This window comes from Pogonomyrmex barbatus, unplaced genomic scaffold, assembly GCF_055798465.1.
Source record: "Pogonomyrmex barbatus isolate J1 unplaced genomic scaffold, ASM5579846v1 scaffold1, whole genome shotgun sequence".
Classification (NCBI taxonomy): domain Eukaryota; kingdom Metazoa; phylum Arthropoda; class Insecta; order Hymenoptera; family Formicidae; genus Pogonomyrmex; species Pogonomyrmex barbatus.
In genome coordinates, this window is record NW_028297098.1 from 8,075,540 (window position 1) to 8,100,087 (window position 24,548).

General features: G+C 41.9%; 1 protein-coding gene across 4 annotated transcripts in view; it reads left to right on the top strand.

Annotated features, from left to right (window-relative positions):
* LOC105431931 (spondin-1) overlaps window positions 1–24,548 on the top strand; it is a 186,299-nt gene continuing 161,751 nt past the window's right edge. Inside the window, exons 1-2 of one of the 4 annotated variants that reach the window (XM_089082226.1) lie at window positions 1–566; window positions 5,870–6,104. In XM_089082226.1, the coding sequence (XP_088938352.1) occupies window positions 5,870–6,104 (235 nt within the window). In that variant the 5' untranslated portion in view covers window positions 1–566. Of the gene's footprint in view, window positions 567–2,087; window positions 2,761–2,902; window positions 3,057–3,893; window positions 4,169–5,869; window positions 6,105–24,548 lie in introns of those variants that run through there. The other 3 variants (XM_011646447.2, XM_089082230.1, XM_089082240.1) reach the window with 3 other exon arrangements.

The following is a 24,548-nucleotide window of genomic DNA, read 5'->3' on the forward strand; positions in this document are numbered from 1 at the left end:
GTACGGGCCGCGCTCGCTCGCAGTACCGCGGTGACCCTCGAGCTACGAACGTCCGTTGTTGTCCGTCGACATCGCGCATCGGTCCCGTGCCCGGCGAAAAGGGGGATTCGCGGTAGACGAAGAGACCGCGCGCCGTCGTGAAACGTGAGAACCTCTCCCGCTCCGCTCTCCGTGACCAAATTCGTGCGCGTCGGCTGTCGCCGCGTCGTCGCCGTCATCGCGGCGCCTCCTCGGCCGTGAGGCCGAATCCGCGAGCTCCGAGCGATCGGGAAAAAGGGAGAAACCGAACGAAGGAGAGAGAGAGAGAGAGAGAGAGAGAGAGAGAGAGAGAGAGAGAGGGAGAAAGTAAAATTTTTCGTCGCACTTGTGTTGCCCGAAAATCCTCCTCTCTTCCACGCGCGTCGCGATTCGAATCTTGACCCGCGATGTCTGTGTGATAATATATACGTGCGCGAGGTGTTTTCGCGAGTATATTCCTGCCCACTCTTCGCCGTCCCTCCGCGCCAGCCTGGTATCCAGAGAAAAAGGGGTTGCAGACGGAGGGTGGAAGCGAAGGTGTCGGAAAGGTAAAACGGCTGGGTAGAATTATCGTCGCGCGATACCCGAACGATATCGATTTCTCGAATGCGGACGATCGATTTTATTTTGACGTACGATTTCCGAAAACATGGAAATTTATTGGACATTCGTGTACCAAAGAAGATTTCCTGCGACTCGTGATTTTTGAAATTTCAAAATAATAAAGTGTGACTTTCGCGAGATCAGTTCTAACTAACATTTACTGAATAAAATCTCGTCTTTCAGTTATAACTAAAGTACGAAGCACATATATCGACCTTTTTTCGTCGAGTCTGATTCCATTCGTTCGTAGGAAGGCACTTTCGCAAGACGCCTTTGAAAACACGTTGCTAGAGGTTTCTCGGCAGATACATCGACGAACGCAAGCAATTTACGCCGGAGAAGCTAATTTGTTTTCGGCAACATTTATGCGGGTGCATTCTCCCTTTTACGCGAATAACGTCGAGACCTTTTGATCGACTGTTCACTCAACGTTGAGCTGGTAAACAGGAGGTCGAAGGCCTTCACGGAAAAGCCTTCCACTCGTCGATGCATCGCTAGCAATTGCCACTATACTTTCGTGTCTGAAATGTATATATGTGCAGTTTCTACTTTTTCCAATTCGTTGATAGAATCGTTATGCACTCATCAATTTTTTTCGCGGTATATTCATACATTAATTTCTATATCAATCATCAAAATGTCAATCATTAATGCCATTTTTTAAAATTGTGGATATTGATTAATTCCTGTTACAATTGTAACGTTGTGATAGTAAACATTTAAATTTACATGGAAATTATGTAATGTAAATTCTTAACTCTCTATGCGCTCTTTATATCTTATTTTTCAATGAGCAAAAGATTCTTTTAAAGCCATTTAAAAAATATGTTAATGATTTTTATGCATTTTTATGCATTATTATTGCACATTATATCTTTCCATTAATTGACAATGATATTTGATACATACTGAGCTTCAACGTTGCGTAATCCAGATTACACCCGTGAGTTAAGGTAGTTACGCAGTAACTATTACGTATTCGCCTGATGCGCAGCTCAGATTTTAGCGAGGGAAGATTCCATTAACCATGGTTTGGAACCCTAAATCCGAGCTTCAGCTCTACACACAGCAACGCGGTTCCGTCTCAGATTCTTCCACGCGTGACTATTAATTCTCCAAAACTAATTATCCGAAGCGCGTCTTACACGAAAATTTGATTTCCATAAAATTTATATGAAATCTCCAAATAAACGAAATGCTTATCACATTTCTTACATGTGGACTGTAGAAAAAAAAATTTAAGAGAAACGCAACGAAATCAATATATATGGAAATAATAAAGATACAGTGACTAAAATTAATGTGTCAAACTTATTTTTGAAGAAACTTGCATTATAAAAGATAATCGCTTCGATCTGTCCCTCGACGAAGATTGGCAGGAAAACATTACGCGCCGTTTTTGCAAATTCATGAAAAGCCTTTCTTTTCGGACAAGATTTTCAGACTTTTCATTATTTACGTGCCAGCAAATAATCAGATTTGCGACAACTTGTTGCTTACTGGAAAGCGCGCGCGGAAAGACGAAGTTCGAAGATAGCGAAGTGAAGATTCGCGCTAACAGACCGTCGAGAGATGCAGAGGAAAGAGAAAGGGAGAAAAAGAAAGAGAGAGAGAGAGAGAGAGAGAGAGAGAGAGAGGGAGAGGGAGCTGGAGAGGAAGAGAAATCAGCCCCCGTGGCCATTAAATTAATCAACCGCCCGACCAGAGAAAACTAGTGGCGGGCCCCAAGTCTGAAACTCTCCGTCATCCGCGATCGTTTGTACACCGCTGTCGTATTTCCCTCGGTCGCCGTCGCTTCTACTTTCCGGGGACGACGACGATGACGACGAAATAGGGTCACCGGGATTGAAAAACGAACGACGCGGATCCCGCAGCACGATGGACCGAAGAGCACCGAGAGTAGAGGCTCGCAAGCGGGAACCATAACTCGCGGCCGTGTGAGTTAACTCTGCCGGCTCCAGTAATGAAACATAATGAATTGTAAAGCAAAAAGGGGTTTTCAGTTACCCGCTGCTGCTCGCAAGGGCGGTTTGCGGGGACTCGGTGCGCTCCGCGGTTAAATAATGTTCCACGGCCCGCACACCCGGTCGCAAGAAGCTCTCTACGGCGAAACTACTCCCGGCTTTGCGTTCCCTCAAGGTACGCTCCACCGAGTCCGGACTCTCTCTCTCTCTCTCTCTCTCTCTCTCTCTCTCTCTCTCTCTCTCTCTCTCTCAGCTCTCAGCTCTCAGAGCGAACTATAATTACGGATTTTTACGCAACGCGTTACTGGCGCGAGCCGCGAATTGAGGACGGTCTCTAGTGAGACGCTCGCGGTACGTTTCCACGAGCAAAAATAATTGAAGAAGGACCTCGGCTCATCACTCCATTTTTGTGCCACACGTCGCAAAGAAAAATAGAGCGAAACCAGAGATCTTTTGCAGGAGACGAAAAAAGTTAAGAAAATTTATCTATAAATCTCATGAAGAGAAAATTAACGCATTAAAATATTCTTTTGTTATTTCATAATTTTTTCTGTATGAATTAAATAATTTCATAACAGATTGCGTTTTTCATATGCTTCTTTTTGCCAAAACTTAGAAGATTGAATATAATTTCTGTTCTCAATCAACAAAAAGTTGAACGTACCAAGGGATAAAATTACATGCATTTTTGCATTTCATATCATATACATAAAACAGGTTTTTACTGGTAGGAACTATTTATACCACGGCAAGAAGATGGATAATGCAGGATGTATTGAATCGTGTCTCTTTCTCGGATTCGATTTCTCACAATCGTGCAGCGCATTGTGATCAATACTGAATCGGGCAGATATACTGAATAATACTGAACATCGAAAGTTCCGTAGTTACTACCTCGCCGTGCCGGGAAGGAGGGAAATACTCGACGGTGGATTTCAAGTTCGCGAAGAGTTTCGCGCGAGGGATATAAATATTTTCCGTGTGTTTTTCATTAACTGTTCGTTTACTTTTTAGTCTCTCGTCAGAAAGGCCAGCGGCGAGATACACAGAACGCTCATCTTAAAAACCTGAAATCTTGTGTTTACGAGGAGAAAACTTTTCCAAGTGTTAACGCCATAAATAAACAATATTTCCGCGAGTAACATTTCCGAGCGCACAATTCTCGATGCTTATACCACAGAGACGTATTTGTACAAATATCTCTCATAATCCAACATATTCTATTAAATATTGAACGTGATGCTCATGTTAATTCCGAAATCTCACATTGGAATGATTCCAGTGACGAGATTTTTCTTGAAGCCGAGCGGTCAGCTAGAAAACCGGGTCGGGAACGTCATCGCCGGCTTGAAATCTCGACGACTCGCGACACGAGTGGTTGGCATCGACCAATCGGAAGTGATTCGGATGCGATTTGAATTTTGAACGCTCGCGGATCTACATACGTAAACACACGAGGAGCACGCCGCGCTCGCTCGCCCGTCAGAGGCGATTGCATATCCATGCAATTTCGCATAATCATCCGGGAAGAGGGAGAGACAACCGACCTTCGACTGTAGATTACGGAGTTTTTCAAAGCACCGGTGAGATTTATTCTACTCACGAGGAATATATGTATGCGGGAACACAGGCGGTGACGGTGGCGGTGGCGGTTACGTGCCCTCCCTTTTATGACGGACATTTTTCCCGACTGTTTCCGCGAGTAAGATGATAATTGAGGAACATTCGGTCTCGCTTTCTTTTTTCTTCCTCGAATAATGGATTCACTTAGGAAAGAAATCGGCACGCGCTCCTTTATGCATCCGATGGTTTTGCCGAGCGTCGCCTTTTACGCGGCATTTTATTCACTCGCGCGTTAATACTGCGTTACTCTTTTGATTGCGTTTATGTAAAAGTACCCCCGGAATCAACCCCTTCCCCTCACGTTGAACTCTCGGTTGAATTATTCAGCAGTTACGCGGGGAAGACTTGTGACGCGTCTCCTCTCTTTCGTCGACATACCTGTGGATCAATCCTGTTTACCGCCAAAATCGGGTTATCACCGCAAAATTGCTTAAACAATATAATTTACGCACACACTTTTGGACTTTCATCCTGGACTATCATCATATATGCTTCACTCACCACATGTTTCAGTGCAACAATTGAGTTTTCGATATAACAAGTTTATTTTTAATTCTGATAACGAATCCTTTGGATAAAATCAGAATTGATTTTTTTACAGAATTTCCTGAAATATAAAATTAAAATAAAATAACTTAAATTTTAAATTAAAAATTAATTAATATCTATCTATAAGCTGATTTAGAACGTCTTTCGACATTGTCCGACGCCTTTCGGCTATCCCTGCATATATCCGGGGTGTTATTAACACAGATATGAGACCTACAGTTTTATGCTGGTTCCGAATATAGGGATTTTTCTCGGCAGAGTTACTCTAGGCGGTTTGCCAGACCTCCGTAGAGGAGCGTTGTCGCTTGTAAATATTGTCGGACCGGAATTGAGATTCAAACCCGGGGCCTCTGACTTACGAATCTCGCGCAGAACTACAACGCAGACTAAAAAGTAATTAAATTAAAATAAAATAATTAATTAATTGATCCGTAACAATTTTAAATATTTAATATTAATTATTTTTGTGTAAATCTGGGGAAATATTGTATGAATGAAAATAAATAAAAACCTCTATTTTATTCAAATTCTTTGCTGCGTTTGAACGCAACGATTACGTATGCGATAACGTATGATCATGCAAGATACATGTAACGGCTCGGCGCTTATAGTCCTGACGTTAAAACGAGGCATTTTCCAAGCAACGGCAATATCAGATGATTGCGCGACCCCGGGACATGATGAATTGTTACCCCACTTTATTCTATTTCAGTCCATTTCCCGATAAGAGATAAGCTTGATATTTTCTCCGGACGATATCGTGTGGTAGTAGCGGTAGAAATTACTACCCGGAGTAGCTGCACTTGTAGGTCGTTCTGCAACTTTATCTTTCCTTGACGTTTCCTTGTACGGAGCACTTTGGAGAAGTTTCACGTTTCTTTTAATATTTTGTTGGAAACACGCTCGGGAAAGCGCTGTCTGCTCGGAATAACGCGCTCTCGTGCTCGCTCGCACGTCGAATTTCTCATTGAGCCTCATGCGTTTCAGAGCGCTCTAAGTATGCAATGTACACGCGGACACGTGTCGCGATACCTCGGCGCGTCATCAGCCAAGTTAATAGGCGCTTGACAGCGATTTTTATCTCTTTTGTTTTCCTCTTTTCTTTCTTCCAGATGCCCCGTGGCACGTGGCACCGGTGGTCGGTGCTCTTGCTGCTCCTGCTCGCCACGAGATTCCTGTCCGTGCACGGCCAATGTGGATCATACACCCAGGATCGGCAAGAGAAGCAGGACAAGCAGGACAAGCTGGCCCTCTACAAGGTCACTCTGAGGACCTACTGGTCGAGGGCGCGATTCCCGCGACATTATCCGGAGTGGAAGCCTCCTGCGCAGTTCGGCAAGTTGATCGGTGAGTCATATTGGTTCATGTCAGATTTGACGTTTTACGTGAAAGGAAAACATAACAATTTTGATAGGAGAATGCGTTGTTATCGTAACGCATTGTCCGGGGTAATTTTTGTGATTTTTGCGTGTATATCTGTTTCTCTCGGTTTCAAAACGTACACATATTTTATCACTGACAGGCATGTTTTGTTTAGCTTCAAAAATTTGCATAGTACACACAGTGATATAAATGAAACGTGGAAAAATAAATGATTATTATTTCTAGAATTAATGCCGCATAATTAAAATCTCGGCTGAGCGTGAATAAGTAACAGTCTAAAATAAATAATTTGTGTAACCGACGTATGAAAGGAATCAAGCAATTTTATATATCAAAAGATGTTTTTACAGAACAATCATGTTCAATTTAAAAAAGGATATCTTGTAATGTCTCATTTGTGTAACGCCGCTTTGGGCTTCGGCTCGTATTTCGAATGAAAAATTGAAACGTAAAACGACATACGTCGAAAGTACTTTACTTTTTTACATACGTATCAAATGCAATTTTAATTGAATACGACGTCATGAAAATTAGATTAAATCATTCCCAGCGCGATCTAAATTCCATTGATGGAGAACGTAAAAAAAAGAGAGATTCTTTCGATTATTTCAAATCTACACGAGATCCGCGAGTAACGCAATCATCCATAAGAGAGCAGTGTCATCTTAATGAGATCTCTCGGTGCATCCTCTCTTTCTTCCCATCGCATCTATTCCCCAGCGAACGGCGGTCTCTCGCGCGTCACCGCCGAAACTTTAATTCGATCAAATCCCCCTAGGTCTTGCGTGATTCCGATCACGGCGAATACTTATTTCTCTCGGCGGTTTGTGAGTCGTTGCGCGATTCGGGCAACGTCAGCCGGAGTCTTACCTCCGGGTTTATTCTCTTCCGACCTCCTTTCCCCGGTAGCGTAAAGACGACGAAGGATGAAACGATAATTGGAGAAGTTGAGAATTATCGCATGACGCCGCTGGCGTTTGCAGTCGCCTGTGCCACCGCGCCTGACGCGAATTTGAAATGTCGCCGCTCGAGGTGCCCACGAAGTGGCTACAAGACGCGTATACGAGGTGTCCCGAGAGCCACTGTGTCATTTTTTTTATCTAAATTTCGTTCTTTGACTGATTCGAAATATATCTATCGTCTAAAATTTTTCACGTTAAGGCCTCAACACAAGCGGAAATCGAAGGGTACATTTCACCGTTACGCCGATCGTAAGTTCATCATTTGAGCTTACAATTAGTCAATTCCGATTGGACGACACCCTATAGACATACGAACAGGTGTCGTAAGTCTTCGTCGGTCCATAAATCCCTCGCATCCCCTCTCGCTACCAGTTAGTCTCTATAGTTTCTCGCTTTCGGTTGGTGTCTGTGGTCGCGACCCTTCGTTCTCGTCTCGCCTCGCCTCGCCTCGCTTCGTCTCCCCGACCCTGCCTTTGCTCGCCGCCCACCTCGACTCTGACACCAGCCATCTCTTTCTTCCGTCGTGAAGTCGAATAAATCCCGCCGTTAGACCTGATCCGGCCGTTTCGCCGAATGTACGAGCGTTCCGCGAGAAACCTCAAATTCGAATTAGAAAGCCGCGCGCGCGCCGCCGAAATTCAATTTCCAGGCTCCAGCGGAGTCGAGAAACCGCGGTCGGCGAGTACGATATGAGGAGAATCCGGAGAGTTGCGGTTCCCTGCTTCGGCCGCGTTTTGTTCTTCCGCCGAATCGTTTTCGTATGCCGACAATAGTTTCATGAATTACTTCCTGAAATATCTTGTTCGAACATGATTTAAAACTAATGACGATTGTACTTCTCCACACAAGCGAACGGAATAATAATTAATACTTTTACATTTTTATATTTTATATTTTCATTCCCCTTCTTGGCTAAAATGTAAATAAATTCTATTCCATTTTATATTTTCATATTTGATCGATAAAAATCAAGTAATTACATTTTATATCAGATTTGTGTAATTAAAAATGCGATATGTTTTCAATGCTTAGTTTCCTTGTTTAACAAATAGGTATTAATTTTTTAATATATTCATCTGTTTTAATTGTAATCGCGAAATACATCAGCGTTTATATTGGAAATAATAACATTGCGGCCCGACCTAAAATCAATTTCGCAAGGAAATTTTGCACGCAGGTAAGAAGAAGCAACGCAAGGAAGCAGAAAAAGATATATTTCTCTTAGCTCTGGGAAAAGGGATCGAATGCTGGCTAAACAAAGGGATCGGAGGAAGGGATGAGTTTTTTTTGCGTGATACGAAGGTGATGTGAAGTGGGCTCGAAACTGAACAGAGCGGAACAAAAGCGGCGACAAAACGTAATCGAAAATCCTTTACGCCGTTCCCGGGGAGAAATCGCGGGAGGAACGAGACTCGGCGAGGGGTAGTTCGGCTCGGAAGAGACAGGGAATCGAAGCAGGTTTCTCTCTGCATTCCGCAGGACCTCCACGAAAGATCCTCTCCGTGGATATATCCTGCGTGCACACGGACGAGCGAACACGTTCGATCGTTAACGGCCGACTAATGGAATGGAATTCGCATCCCTTCGTCCTCTCGCCGTATATACACCCCCATCGTTTCCGCCATTCCTTCAGCCGCGCGCCCGAATCGTAAAACTGTTGCCGTTGTTTTCTCTTCGTGGCTCCGGGTATGGTCGATTTAATTCGATTTTTTTTCCTCCTTCCGCCGTTGCTCTTCTTCCCGGCCTCGCTATTTTCCTTCCATCTCCCTTTCCCCCGTCCATCTCTTGTTCCTGAACTCCGGATTTAAGTAGAAACGCACGCAATCACGCGCGATCGTGTTTCTTTTTTAGGCATTATCGACTCTAGATACGTGATATATCGTATATTTTTTATACTTTATGGCGCATAGGTATAAAGATAAAATCTCGTTTGAGCAAAAATGGATAGATTTTTTTAGTTTGATGTTACGCTTATATAAAATGACGATTTTATTGTCATAGTCACTATAGTCGATATTTTATAAAGATCTGCAAATTAATACGTTTGTGACTATTGCAAAACTAATACGTTTGTACCGAATGATTAAATTTAATATCAAAAAGCAACGCTCAGTTCGCATAATGTCCTTGCGAAAAATAGCACATTTAATGAAGACTGGCCTTTAACTAAAACGGGAATCGAATGAAAACACATGAAACAATCATAAGTAAACCGGGTCGAAATAGATATGTATCTTGCTCAGTTACGAGCTCGCGCACTGTCTGTGCAACGTATCCACAAAGAACAAAGAGACGCGCTGTTACCGCGCGCGTATCTGCAAGGCAAACACGATAATAATAGCGTCGCTAATGCACGGCAGACGCTACGCTAATGGCGAGCAAATATCTTTTTTCAGCAGTAAAGCAAATTACATCAGTTAACAAGGAAAATCTTATAAACGTCTTTACGCGGCTTGCGGAAATATGAAATATTTTCTGAAAGCTATAAAACAATCTTGCGACATTTTTGGAACGTGTTCCGATTAAGTCGTGAATTTAATTTTAGAGTTTAAAAATATATTTAGAAATAAAAATATCAAAATCTCGTTGACGTTTAATTCTTTACCTGAAATCACCAACAAATCATATTTTACGTAATGTGTCACTAATTTCCTATAATATAATATTTTCCTAATGTAGATAGGGATAGATTTGGCTGTAAAAACGCATATTTGTTGCATTGACATACATCGTATACATTGATACGATAATCGTCCCGTGACAATGAATTATGTTTCAACAAAAAGATCGATATTCAGATTTTTATTTCGTACGAGCGGCGGGATTATTACGGCCATATGTTTTCCATAATATGTTTCCCCTCATGGCTTTTATTCAACGGCGATGATACACGTCGAAAGTTTGGGCTATTCGTGGGAGAGGAATTGTCCCGAAGCCATCGGCAAGCCGAAAAGGCACTTTGCAGCATGCGAAAGTTTGCCTATTTCCCATATGCTAATAGACTCCATAACAGCGACAGGAAAGAATGATTTTCTTCGTCAGTGACAGTTCGTAGGGCTGATAACGGAGCCGCAAGATAAACATCGTTTAAGATACTTTGTATATTATTCCGGACACACTTTGAGGTATTCACGCGTTACTCCATCCATCTTTAAGTCTCCCGGCAGAATCTCTTTGGACGTTTGAGCATCCTCCCTCCGCGGCGTGAATCATCATCCAGTGCGCATAGGGCGGCCCAAAAATATCTCCGGTGAGCGTCGGCTTGCGTGGATAGATGCCTGAATACTAGGATAGATTCGCTAACGACTACTAACTTTGGTAAATAATCATCTTCCTTCACAATTATCCGAGAGTCGAAATGCGCGTAGCTTTATCTTCGAAAAAGAGCGCGTAATACCAACGATATGTTATCACTATAAAACCATATATATATAAACATAGAACGATATATATATATATATATATATATGTAATATATATATATATATATATATATAAGCGGATTAATGATTGTAGTGACTGATTACATAGCCGATCGATTGTTAAAAGTAGTCTTGATGCTCACACGCAAGTCCCGTGGAGATTCGAGCATGACTGTGATTATGAACGTAGTAGGGTGTCCAATATAACTTTATGACATACACAATATACCGTAGATTTCTCGGCAAGTTTCCGCGTTTAGACACACCACCAACAGGACGTCTTAGAAGTTCGCCGGAGGTGAGGCAGACGTAGAACGGGGCCACGTACTAACAGTGCGAACTAAGATCAGCGTATATAGAGTCACCGCGAGCGATGCTCGTACACACAATTTGTACTTGCGCGAGCTCACGCGAATACGCTAATCCGAAACTTTCAAATGTGTACGTTCGCGTCCGCCCCCGGGATATATTTTCTCTTCTTTATTAGATTCAAGTTTTCGCGAGTTCCTTGACTCCAGCGACGTGGCGCAAAACCAAGGAAAGAGTATATCGAATAATCCGAATCGATAATTTTGGTGACCTTTGAGAATGCTAATTGTGCAAAATCAAATTGTGCAAAGATATATGTAATCCTAGAATTATTGAAACGCATTTTTAACGAAGTTAGAAGAAAGATAATACCCAGAACCCACGTCTGATAATAGGGAACTGTACGAGGTGGGAAACGTTTGCGCGATGTCAGTTTCCTCTGCTGCGAACGAACCGAGAGGGCCGCTTCTAATTATTCTACTCCCGAGACACCAGCGTCGCTCGCGTGCCGTTCTCGTTATTTTTTTCCTTTTCTTTCTCTTTTTTTTTTTTTTTATTTATAGCTAGAGAGCGACGGTTTGGTGCAAACGAGGGACAGAGGGAGTCGACCGGACTGCAAGTGAGGTAAGCGCGTGGAACGGAGATCTAGAAAAAGCGAGGAGGAAGGAAAGAGGAGTGAAAGAGGAACGGAGAAAGAGCGCGGTGAAGAGAGCGGGTAGATGGAAGGGGTGGCGCGCGAAGAGGAGTATTTTTAGCTCGAACCGAGAGAGCACGAGCTTCTCTCGTTTTGCTCCCGTTTCTCTCTTTTCCCGTATACACACCGGCTGCATCCATATTGACGGTGAAAAGCAGAAGAAACGGAACGGACGGGGGGAAAAGGGAGCGCCATTGTGTTGGCGGATTTGTTAAGATTGAAATCGGGGGGGGGGGGAGGGAGATACGAACGCGTTGTGACTACGACGGATCACTGACTCCTTAGCCGCGCGAAAAGATTATATAATACACAGTTGATTCCCCGTGTTCGTTGACCTTAAAATATATCTCGGACCGACTGACGATGTTATACAATTTTCTCTTGCTCTTGCTGAGGGCGTATTCGGACCTTCTCGTGGCTTTTCATTTGTCACTCAATACTTCGAAACTGAGAGCAATCCACGAACCTTGGCCAGCATGACGAGCAGGAAGAGAGACCGAGGCAATTTTTAGTTCGTCCAACTGTAGTCCGATCACTTCCTGTTTGTCTGATCTCTAGTGTTTAATCTTCTTTCACGAGAGGCGCTCTCAAAGCGGCACTTGCTTTTCAGATGCAAGTTTCCGGTTCCTCATTAGCGAACAACTACATGTTGCTCACGAACGTTTTACGTTGCATTATTTATGTCTAAATTTCGCATTATCAAAATTTGGTGTACATCATCTCCGACACAGGGCCATAATATTTCATAATATTGCATATTAATCTATATATTTAAATATATTCTACATTATGTCATACAAGCCCAGCTAATATTGCCATCTGCAACGCTCTATCCTTGACTCGTATGCTAATGATTTCTTTTTATGTCTGCTTTTTACACGATGGAGATGAATGGCGTATCAAAGCACATTAAAAAAAAAATGTATTCTGTATGATCACGCGCATTAGGGATCAGTTTACATATATCTTATCACGTGAACAGCGCTCTTCCCTCTTTATCTCTCTTTTTAATAATTTTATTAAATTAAATAATAATATTCGCCACTCTTTTATTCATACAGTAGAACCGTTTCTGCAATTACTTCATTTTCCGTCTTAATTAGCTAACCTACTGAAATGTGTAGATTCTCAAGCAAATCTAAAAAGCCGAGCGGAGATTTCATCTTTGTGGAGCATCTCGCCGCTCGGTCGTTTAAGCGGGGAACGAACGGATTTACAATTTAATGCCTGTTCAAGTCGTAATGCTAATTAAGTGAGACCTCGCTCAAGTCGCGATAACGCGGATTCGAGACGTGGCGCGATACAGCTCTCCGCATTACGGCTCTCTAATGGAAGTCGACTGTCCTAATTTCACGAGTTTCGCAGCTGATACGATGATTCGCACATCGACGTCGGAGCACCGGAAAGACTTGTAGGGATCGCAATACGATTTCCAGAGATCATCATTCGGATTTGTTTACCGAAAGGTCAGAAATAATGCACCGCGAACTATCGATTTGTCCCGATATGCCGCGCGATGTAAACACCATTCGTCGTTCCCCGACTTGATATAACGATAATGCGGATAATAATTTGCGGCGACAGGAAATGGCCAGCGGCCATTAATAATGGTGTGTCCGGCGTATTCAATGTCCGCATTATTTTACTGTCACGACAACCGATGGCGATCGAGATGCCCGTTCTCGCACTGCCGCTGCGAAAAAGATTTATATCGGCGCATCTCCACCACGAAAATACGAACGAGGTAATAATGTACTAACATTAAAGAACGAGGAGATAATGTAGACTCGGAGACACACACACACACACACACACACACACACACACGAGTCACTTGCACGAATGCACGTAATTGATATCCGTTTAATTAGTTTTCCGCACGTCACTAATGCATTCTTGGCAGAATATTGGATTGAAAGAGTAATCACGCACGAAACGAGCGCTTGCGAGAATTAACTCTCATCAGACAACTGATATTTGAATCTCCTGCTGCTAGTATTTTTTCTCCTCATTATTTCTTCTGACATACATGACCGAGGTTGCGCACGTGATTTTTATATCATATTAAATCTTCATGGAAATATTCATGGAATTTTCTTATAACATTTTTTTTTGTATAGTTTGTATAATTTCATAATGTGTCTTACGAATATAAAACTTGCAGGCATATTTTGTAATGTAACAACGAATGTGAATATAAATTAAATGAATTACGATTAATTTACCGATATCTTTGATAATCACTGCGATATGTAAAAGTCAGTAAAGACCGCAAATTCTGGTCATAATGTATAAAACGGATTCGGTATTAATGATAGAAGTTTGGCAGTCGAATAATCGAGGGCGAAGCGCAACGTAAGACAAGAAAGCGACTTAAATCTGAAGTAATTCATTAGGAGCGCCGCGGCACTTTTGGTTTTGATTACCCAAAAGGTTTTTCTCCCGGGGGTGAATCCTTATCAGTGTCGTAATCGCCAGCCAGAACAAACCGCAAAGTGTAACGAAGGAGGAACCTGGTTAGAGAAACGAGCGACTGACAGATCGAGGGAGGAGGGCGGGCAAGGGAAGTAGAAAGGAAAGGAGAGAAAGAGAGAGAACGCGAGATGGTGGTTTGAGAAAGGAGGGTTAGGACAAGTACGACGGAAAGCTTTCTGTAGCAGATGTAGTACTCGCATCTAAAAACCCATCCCTCGAGGGGCTTTTGTTGATTTAATAAACGCCAGCCCTCACAGCCAGAGCTCACCAACCCCGGACCATTGTCATATTCTCTCTTCCTCTGTCTTCTCATACTTTCCTCTGCCTCTTTTCCCTTCTCTTTTTCTTTTTAGCGTGTACTTACTATCTTTACTCTCATTTAGCCGTCTTTCATTTCAGTCGCTCGGTTCGCTCATTTGTTTCCGGTACTTTCGGATTGTGTTACACGCGAATCAATGTCCGGCGCACACCGGATGACGGGAATTGAGACGAGCCAAAAGAAGCGGAGAGGAAAAGAGAGAGACCCTCTCTCTTTGTCGCAGCGCGGGACGAGCATGATACGCGAAAACACTGAAACGGATAACGAAGCGCTGGGCGACAATGCTGTTCTTGAACACTTTTGAATTCGCGGATGCACCGTTTCCGATTGGATTACAAAGCGGCGGGATTTTGCCGTGCGATTTTGCGAGCGCGGCTGTAATTACCTCACTCGTTATCCGAACTTCTTTTCACGGCTGTGCGCTCTCATTACACCGTATCGCATTCTTCTCTGGGTTCCCTTTCCTTTTTTTTTTTTTCACGTCGGACGGCCGTATCGCATTTCCCCTTCGTTACGATATCGCGTTTTTATCGAGACGAGTCTCCCTTTGAATTTTAATATTCCCCGTCACATAATGGAGCCGCACACTCGACAAATAGAGTCGGAAAATCCTTATCCCTCCAGGATCTAGGAGCAACCAGTGTCAAGTGGTAATTTCCTGTGAAATTATTCAAATGGCGCCGCCGTTCCTCGTGAAGCTCCCGCCGCTCAGCGCGCGATTGGCACGGGAGGCAAATCACCCGCATTTTCTTGCTCTTCGATTCTTGGGTCTCGTCTTTCGTGATCCCGATGAATCTCAAAAGACGGCTATTTACGCGATAAAGATGAAGTGAAGCTGAAGAACGATCGTTAATATGCCTCGATATATTAATGGTGCGTTCACGATGTTGTCAGGAAATGATTATTAAGTAATTCGCTTTGTGAAAAGATAAAGGCAATAAAGAATTAAGCGTTCTTTAGGAACAACGACCTCTCTTTGATCGATTCGAGGTTTAATTAATTTTAAGTTAAAATGATGAAATTGTGGTAACAAATGACACAATTTTCACTTTAAAGATTACTTCTTTCGGAATTTCTATAATCTCCGATTGCAAATGTTATCTATCCTTTCGGATCGGCTAGACGGGGTTTTAATAAACTTCGTATTATTATGTCGCGTGCGACAAATCTCCGTCGTTGATAAGCGTTACGTAACGAGTACTCACGTCCCATTAATAAATTCTTTCCCTGGCCGAGCTCTTACGAAAGGGGATTATCCTTTTGGAGGTTCAGCTGCACTCGCGCTATCAACAGTGGTTTCACACACGTGGTTTTCACGGACAGGAACACACGCGCGTCGCGCTGCGACTGCCATTTGCGTAATGAGCCACGTTCCCGGTTATGCGATCGTCATAATAATGCGCCCTTGCACGGAATAAAATCTGATTAACGAGCTAGTTTGGCGGAAACACGATATTAATTACGATTTAATGTTACGTAGGTGGAATTTCATTTCTGGAATTGCCCTGGTTATTCGACGTACGTGCTACTGTCGTGCTATTCGAAAGGCATACTGATGATATTCGATATTTCACCGAAGATTTTCACAATGGAATAAATTATTAACGAACTGTTCGTATTTTATTTTAAAGACTACGGCGCCTCCACTGAATTGTCATACGATAATCATCGTGCTTCGTGATTGTTTTCTATGCATAATTATTTATAATTTTATTGAATTTATATATGATTGATTTAATAATATAAATTTGATAATATAAATATGTAAATATCGGTTGTATTATTATCATTATCACAATTGTTGCAAAATTAATTATTCCATTAAATGTAATGATTTCGTTCGTCACGAAACTTGTATGGTGATCTAATTTTGGGACTTAAATTTATGTACAAATGATTCATAGTGCATAATTTCGTTTGGAATAACGCAACTTCATGATTTATGAACATATATTTAGGATGCGAAACGTAGCTTTGCTGTAGATAACACGGTTGAACTACTGACTCACTTCGTGAGGATCATTTCGTGGGAGCGATTCATTCTGGATGTGCCCCGATAAAATCGGACAACCTTTTGGACCCGTTTGATATCTGCATAATAATATTCAACAAATCTCTAGCGATATTAAAATAAGATCGATGTAAAAATAAGTAAAATGGTATTCTTTTTTTTCTTTTTTTTTTTTTTAATTAATACGAAGCGAGAAAAATGTCGCGTCGTTTCAGAGATATTAATCTCTTCTTGCGAGCGTTTATCTCGTCTAACAGTTTTCTGTCTGCAACGCCGAGACAAAACATTTCGTATGCATCCTCTAATATAATTACAATTACAATTATGCATATACCGCATAATAGTAATAATAGCAGTAACAACATAATAGTCTCTATCTCGGTGAGCTTAGTGTCTCCGTATATGCCATCTGGCGCTTTTACGCTACGTGCTTTAAAGTACTACTAAGTACTACTTTCGATAAGGACGCGTGAAATTCCGCCCACGCATCCTCTCGTGATCAAGAATGAATGTAAATTCCCTTTTATCGCAAAAGCAAACGCGGTGATCCCGTCAGGTGAACATCGGTCACTGATTACTGCAAATGAGGTACCCTTTTTAAAGAGAAAAAAAATTCTATTCTATATCTTTATCATTTTATTTATCGCATTGCGTGCATAAAGTAATATAATTTAGCATATAAGATAACATCAATTACAATCTCTTGGATATTGCGGATGTCGTCGATCATACATGAAGCTAAACTACTGTATGCTGCATTTGATTATTCAACTTAGGACCAGTCATTTTTTTTCGCGTAGTTTTATCGCGGACGATAAACTATCATTTTTTTCTTCTCGGCCATGTTTGAATTCATTTCGTTAATTTACAAGCGAATTAACTTTTACAATTAGAAGCCTAAAAAGCGAGTCGCTCGACGCTGTTCGATTAATCGTATGTCACGTTGTGTGCGATATCGCATCTGCTTTTATCGACGGTATGACTACGGCAATATAACCATTTTATATCCCTGGCACAACGAGGCGGATTTTCGTCGCTCGTTTCGACACCTCCCGCAACCTACCCTCTACCGCCGCACGAGGGTAGTTTTCCGTTACAGAGATGAAAGCGACCTACTTTGCCGTTAAGATTTCGCGAGAATATCGGGATGAAGAGCTTGACGGTGAATGGAATATCACCCAATGGAAGTGTACAGTTCCCGCGGTTGGCCCCATGGCAATCAAAAGCATCTCGTTTCTGCGCGATGTAAACAAATCGAGCTATCGGGAGAGCTCTCTTTTTCGCGGCGACACGATGATCGATCCGACGCTCTCGTGGGGATGATTCGTAAGATTTTCAATATCTCGTCACGTCCCGCAAATATATTTCGTTTTTCTTGACGCTTCGCCTCTTACTTTTATTTCGTATACGGAATTCGGAATATTAAGTTGCATTTTTATATTTTCTTGTCGACAAGAAATATTTCCAATGGACATTATATTATTTTCGTTAAATATTGAAATGAAAATTTGAAATTATATATTAAAATGATAAAATATGAAAAAAATATGCTAATATATTTGCGAAGTTGTAATTAATAATTAATGGTTGTAGTTAAATTAATTTTAAGCAGGCAGTTCTTAGTCCTGGGACTCGAATAAATACTTTCGAACGCCATCGCCGAAATTCCGATACTATTCGCGGAGAACATATCGCATTTTAATGGCACGTTTAATCGATGGTTCGTGCAGCGTGTTGTTTACGCGACACGCGAGGAGCAGTGAATAAACACGCGTAACAATGCCCGAGCTTTCAATCGATGTCGCCTCGCCGCCGCCGGGCCGGAAGATGCGGGAACTCGCTCTCCACTTCGCAGAAAGCATTACGGGAGGGAGGGGAGAGGAGGAGGGGGATAAATTATGCAAAGTGCACCGATAACTCAACTTTCCCTTCATCGCCGCGGGAGAGAATCTCTTCGCTTAATATTTCTCTTAAAACTTGTAAATACACTCGCTTCCGCGAGGACCACTTTCTCCGTCCGATATCCCATTTCTTTCGTTCTCAAATCTGGCTGCGTCGCTCCTCGGGACCGACTTCGGGAATAATAAGAAAAGCCGAGGGAGACGAAACGGACGCGAAACACAACCCGGCGAAAGGAAGGAAAGCGCGCCCCGGTACGCGAAAACTCGGAACTCATCCCCGCCGACATCTCGGGTTTCTGAGAGTTAACAGAACTCACGTCGCCTGTAACATCCTGTCTTGGATGCGAGCACGCCCCACGAACTTCGTTACCGGTCTCCGAGCAGTATCGTCCCTTTTCCCCTGTTTTCGTCGCGAAAGGTCCAACAAAGATCTAACGACGTTGCTCTCCGGTGTAACTGCATAAAGGGTCGCTCTAATTAAGCCTTCCGCGTGAGTAACCGAGATAACCGAGCCCGGAGAGGGAAAAAGGAGAAGGACGGAGAAGCCGTTGTAAGTTCAATAAACTACGAGAGGGAAGTTTCGCCGGGATTAATTAATTAAGTATTTATAGCGCGGTAGGATAACTCCACCGGGCACCTGTACCCGTGCAACTGCGCGACATGTAATTTTAATATACAAGCTAATTACAATTGTACATAATTAAGTGATGACATGTAATTCTTGTAAAGTAAGCATCTTGTAAAATTTTAAGGAGGGAGATTCGAGACATTTATTTTTGGAAAGGTCTCGCCCTTTTGGATACAAGTAGCAAACCTTCGCCAAAAATATCACGGCGATTGGGCGACCGATAAAGCTGCGTGTTCTTTAACCTTTCTCCTTTAGATGAAAGCAATTAAAAGTTTTATCGACGTTTCGTTCCCACTGTTCGCTATCTCCGAGAACGAATTCACGGGTGCCACCGCACCGCCGCCGTGTATTGGGCGAGAAGATTGCCGGTTAATGTAGCGTTATAAAGTGCTGCGATTTTCGCGGATCGTACAAGAGTATCGAGGCGATTCGCTCGTCTTTCGGGTATCCTCATGGAACGGAAAAGCAGAATTCCCTTCCGCCGACTCGACGGGATCCTCTGCCGTTTGAGACGTGCCCAGAATATATCTCCGTTCTTGCGTGTAGTTTTGCGTAACGCCGAATTTCTTCGCGAAAGTCGATCGGCGAAATTCCTTGCGTGACGGTGAGTTAATGGATCCGTGTACATTCATCGCGGACGAACTTGCGCGGAAATTCAGGAAGAATCGGAAATACCGACGGCGGGGGTCGGGATATCCTTGCTGCATCATCGTGCGTGGTGCGTTTTTTCTAAGTTTGTAACGGAAATGTTGCGCGCGTAAATTTAACATTTTACCGTGTAAATATAAAATCTGTCAAACATGAAACATGATCGACTCGGATTGAATAAAGAAGAAATACAGTTAATTACATTTAAGATAATAATTTAACAGCATTTTCTCATTGAAAATAGAAATTTAAAAAATATTTTTAAAGATATTTTTTATCTTAAAGATATTTTAAAAGAACATTTTAATAATTCTTTTCAATTTAATAATTCATTTAGTTTAATTTCTCGCTAATTATTAAAATTTGTCACCAATCCGCAATTTGTTGTCGTTCCGAGTATTATAATTCTATCTTTTAAAGGTTGCGCATGGGTATCGCCCACATTCAACTTTGAAGTTAGATTACCGAGACTTTAAAGAACCGTTGGGCATGAGCGAGGCGTACCATTATTCGTGTCTCGAGTCATCCTATATATTCACAAAGTTTTATTTGAATTGATGAGTTCGAGTCGGCCGCGGCGTTCCCTTGTAAGTTTGTCCCACATTTCGTTTCTGTAGACGGATACGGCAAAGGTCTTGACTTTTATTCGAAACGCGTCGGGGACGCGTTTTAAGCACCGCGGGCAAGACGGTATGAAATGAATATCGATTTGGATATTAAGGTTTATGGCGAGAGATAGGAGATTTAGGTGCCCGAGGTCTCTCGGAGCAACAAAAGTTTAATGCGCGCGATTCCTGCTGGAGCAGACAGTCTCCCCCGGAGTATATATATTTTAGAGTCCTCTGAAATGTACGGAATAAAACAAAGATTGCCGTCGGATGCGAAAGAAGGGAGAGACGCGAGGAGAGAGGGAGAGGCGTGGGCGTCCCGCATTTGCATGAGAATTGAGTTCCTAGTGTGTGTCGGATACGAAATATTTTTCTGCTATATTCTCGTACATAGTGTCCTGCGAAAGAAAGTCCGCGTAGTTCGTTTTCTTTTACGTGCAAGTACAAACTCTCTTGGATCCGGAAAGAATTTTCGTTAAGCAAAAGTTCCCAGGATATTAACGCGACAGCGTTATCAAGCTTTCCTGATACTAATTAATCCTCGCACGGCGTACTAAATTACTCGAAGCAACTAACGGAGTTAATGCACATACTTTATACATTGTCGGTGATTAAAGAAGAAGCCGATGAGATCTCGCAGACGTCCATAAAGCGGGCCGCGGCGCGTCGCCCGTTCGGCGAGCGTGAAGACTTTGGCGGACGGAGGCAAGTTAACTCGTATAAACTTTGGCGAAAGTTAACTCCAGCTATAATTTTGTCGTTCATCCTATCTACGTGGAACTTTAAAAGTAACCCATTGTTACATCTCACCTAGACAAAACTCGTTAACGCGACCGACAGTCACGACTTTTCCTTAACGTTCATGTAGCGGTCTCACTCACTTTCTACCTGTATTCGCCCGTTGTGACGTTTTGCACCTTGTTAAAAAAAAAACCGAATAAAAAAAAATAATAGACAGTCGATTCTCGTGCGGTTCTCATTTTGATAAATGTGCCTCGATCAATGCAACGATAAAAATATGAAAATATTTATACGAAAATATCAAATTTTCTATAGTAGAAGCGATGTATGCCAACCGCTAAAAATTTGAGGAAGATTGATTAAAAATATTGATTGAAAATTCTTGATAAATGTTAAAGTTTTACATTTCATAATATAATTTAATTAAGAGAATGCTATTTAATATCACGGAGAATACTGAGCATCCGGCTGTTTTTGTCTTTTACAAATGCACGCGCCATGTTAACGCTCATTATGCCAAGAAGGAAAGAACGAGCATTTTGGATCGCGTCATTAATTTTAATACCGTGGAGTATGAAGACCAGCATGTGCACGAGACGACGTCGAATAGGGGGTTACGTAGGAGAGAAAAAAATTGCGATCCATTCCTCTTTATATGATTACATCCAACATCTTTCCCTTAACGTGCGGGTACACACTCCTATACCTGAAATATCGTTAACAGTGTGGAAATTAAGGCATGAATGCACTTCCTTCGTCGCCATTACTCACGACGATGCCATTTTAATCACGTTTTTTAAAAGTGGAAAACTCGAGAAAAATTTCAATGCGAACAAACATGGAGCCATACCCCTTTTCTCATTTCCGCGTTTCGAATTAAATTCAACGCGGACAATAGCAAAATGCGAAATAAAGACAAAACGGATACATACATATACGAGCGATATTGATCAAACGTGGAGGACTTGATAAGAGTCATTAGCAAATTCGATTATCTTCGAAAATCGAATTTAAATGGTTGGAATTGATTAGTAATGCAGTTAAACATTAATGAAAAAGCAACAATGGATATGTTCAATAACTTATGCATTCGTTATTGGTCAATCCGATTATTTCTGCCATTGCTGCGACATATTTTAACATAATAACGCGACAATATTTTAACATGCAACTCATTATGATAAATAAATCTGTTTTCCAAGAGCAATTGTTCCGTGTAATTGATTAATTTATATAATTAATTTAAATATGTTTTATGATGAAAATCGATTTATATTTTGTCGGTGATAAAATTACAAACTTATTAATAAAATGTATTGTCAAGTATAACTCATATATAAAATACTTACAAAATATAAATTTGTTTTATTCTATAAAATTTTTGAAATTTCAATACATTTTATTTGGTCTAAATCATTCGTAAGCGATATTACGTTACAATATCAATCAAATAATAAAAATTATTTTTTCATATAAATATATATCATCAACTGATGGTTTAATTTTTTAATTTTTTTAACAGAGAAAGAAACAAAAGTTCTTTAAAAGTTTTATCCTTTTGTGATTTAAAACATTTGATACGATTATTTTATCGCAGCATATCGAATGATAGGCTTTTAAAAAATTCATTAGAACAGCCATTACGATAACAATTTTGAGTATCACGTAACAATTCATTTAATAGCGATTTGCATGTCACGGTGATAAAATCACTCACGCAAACGGTCGCTGTAAAACCGGTGATTTAATAACATTCGCGGTTATCCGTAACCAGTTAATAACGCGATCCGTTTTCGGCACGCGGCGAATTTCCGTAGTGACATCGGGACGACGGTGGCGGCAACGGCGGCGATGGCGCAGCTTGGATGTAGTCGCAAGGGGTAAACTGCATAGTTAGTCATGCAGATTAGACGTTCGCGTTCGTGTAGTCGCGCGTGTTCCAGAAGCTCCCTCCCCCTCTTCTCTCTCTCTCTCTCTCTCTCTCTCTCTCTCTCTCTCTCTCTCTCTCACATTCTGTCTCCCACACTCTTGCTACCGTTTTCCAACTACTCCGCGCGCCTCCCGTTACAACCAATCCCCGGGAACCCCCGGGAACCGTTGCAGAGAGTGCCGTTAGGACGCCGCTAATAATAGCGATGAATTGTTGATGACGTCGCTGTACTCTGTATTTATGTACCAAGCGCGTCCCAACTCCCAGACGCGCACTATAGAATGGTCGCTCTCTATCATTCTCATCCACGTTGGCGGTCACGTGCGGGAGGACTGCTATCCGCATTCGCCCTTCTTGGTCCCCCGCGACACCACCCCCTACGCGAAATACGCAATGAACAGGCCGATGCTCCATTACGACGAATTCACCCACAAAATTTGCGTATCTACCACCTCCCCTCCTTTCCCCTCTAACTAACTCCGCAACATCCCTTCCTCAACGTAGAGGGTGCATTTTCGACTCCGGGGTTAACACGCTGAAAAATCGTGTCCCGACTAGAAACGAGCACGCTTAGGGACAACAAAATTTCACAGGAGTCAAGCACGGAAACCACGCACGTGTCACGAGCAAACAGTTCGTTTTAAATTCCGACATGGTCGATGAATGCCGTACGTGATTGACTTGAAGGAGGGAAGAGTGAACACAGCCTTGAATTATAGTTTGATGATCCTTCCCTGTGTCTTTTTCACGACTCGGAAATTCAAAAAAAAGTTTTACTTGTCACATACATTTTTGATGGAAAATAAAAGGTATCTCTTTTTCCTGTCCGAATTTCTATCGAGAGAACATTTTAATCGCATTTTTATACATAAATTTGACACATAAATTGAGTGTGGAAATTTAAACTTAAAATTGTAATTTACTGAACGAGTCTGATGATCAATTTAATGAAGATCCGAAGTGTAGCGAGTTAATTTTATGTAATCACGATAGTCTTGCGTTTTGCGCATGACATGTACATCACGTACTTTTTTATGCGAACGCTAAATTAGTATTCGTTTGTGTTTCATACGTTTATGAACGGGAGAATTATACGAACCCCCGCATCGACATGAAAGAAGCGAAAGCCTCTCTCCCGCATTTTACGCGGGAATATGTGGGGATAATTAAAAAAAATTTCCCGGGTGTATGAATCTGACGCATGAATAGCGAAAAAGCATTGCGTGCAAATGCCGGCTTTTAGATTACTGTACAGTCTTCATTACGGTAGATTCATCCACGGCTTTTGAGTTAAAAAAAAGGGGGAAACAAATCATCACTTTATAAGAAATATATGCATGTAGAAAAGAACCGTAAAGCTCGGTAAAAGTATCAAGTGTATAACCGTGTCAGCAACGATAATGTACAAACGCGAGTGCATCGATCCACTTTTAACCTAATTAAATCGGCGATTGCTAGAAGGAAAGCCGTGAGAGCCGAACGTTTGTATAGCAAGCACAAATGAGAAGAGGGATTTCAAATGCCGCCGCGAGCAAACGGCATAACGACGCTCTTACGTTCTTTAGTTTTCATTCTATGGAAAAGTGTCTTGCCTCTCTCATCGGAGGAGAGATTTTAAATTATAACAAGGCATGCCGCAAACGGAGATACATAAGCGAGTGAACATAATAGAGGTGTAGTGAAGAGAGAAGGTGAATGTATCAATGTATTTAAAAGTACAGACGAGTAGGATTTAACAAAAATAATTTGAGACGTTAATA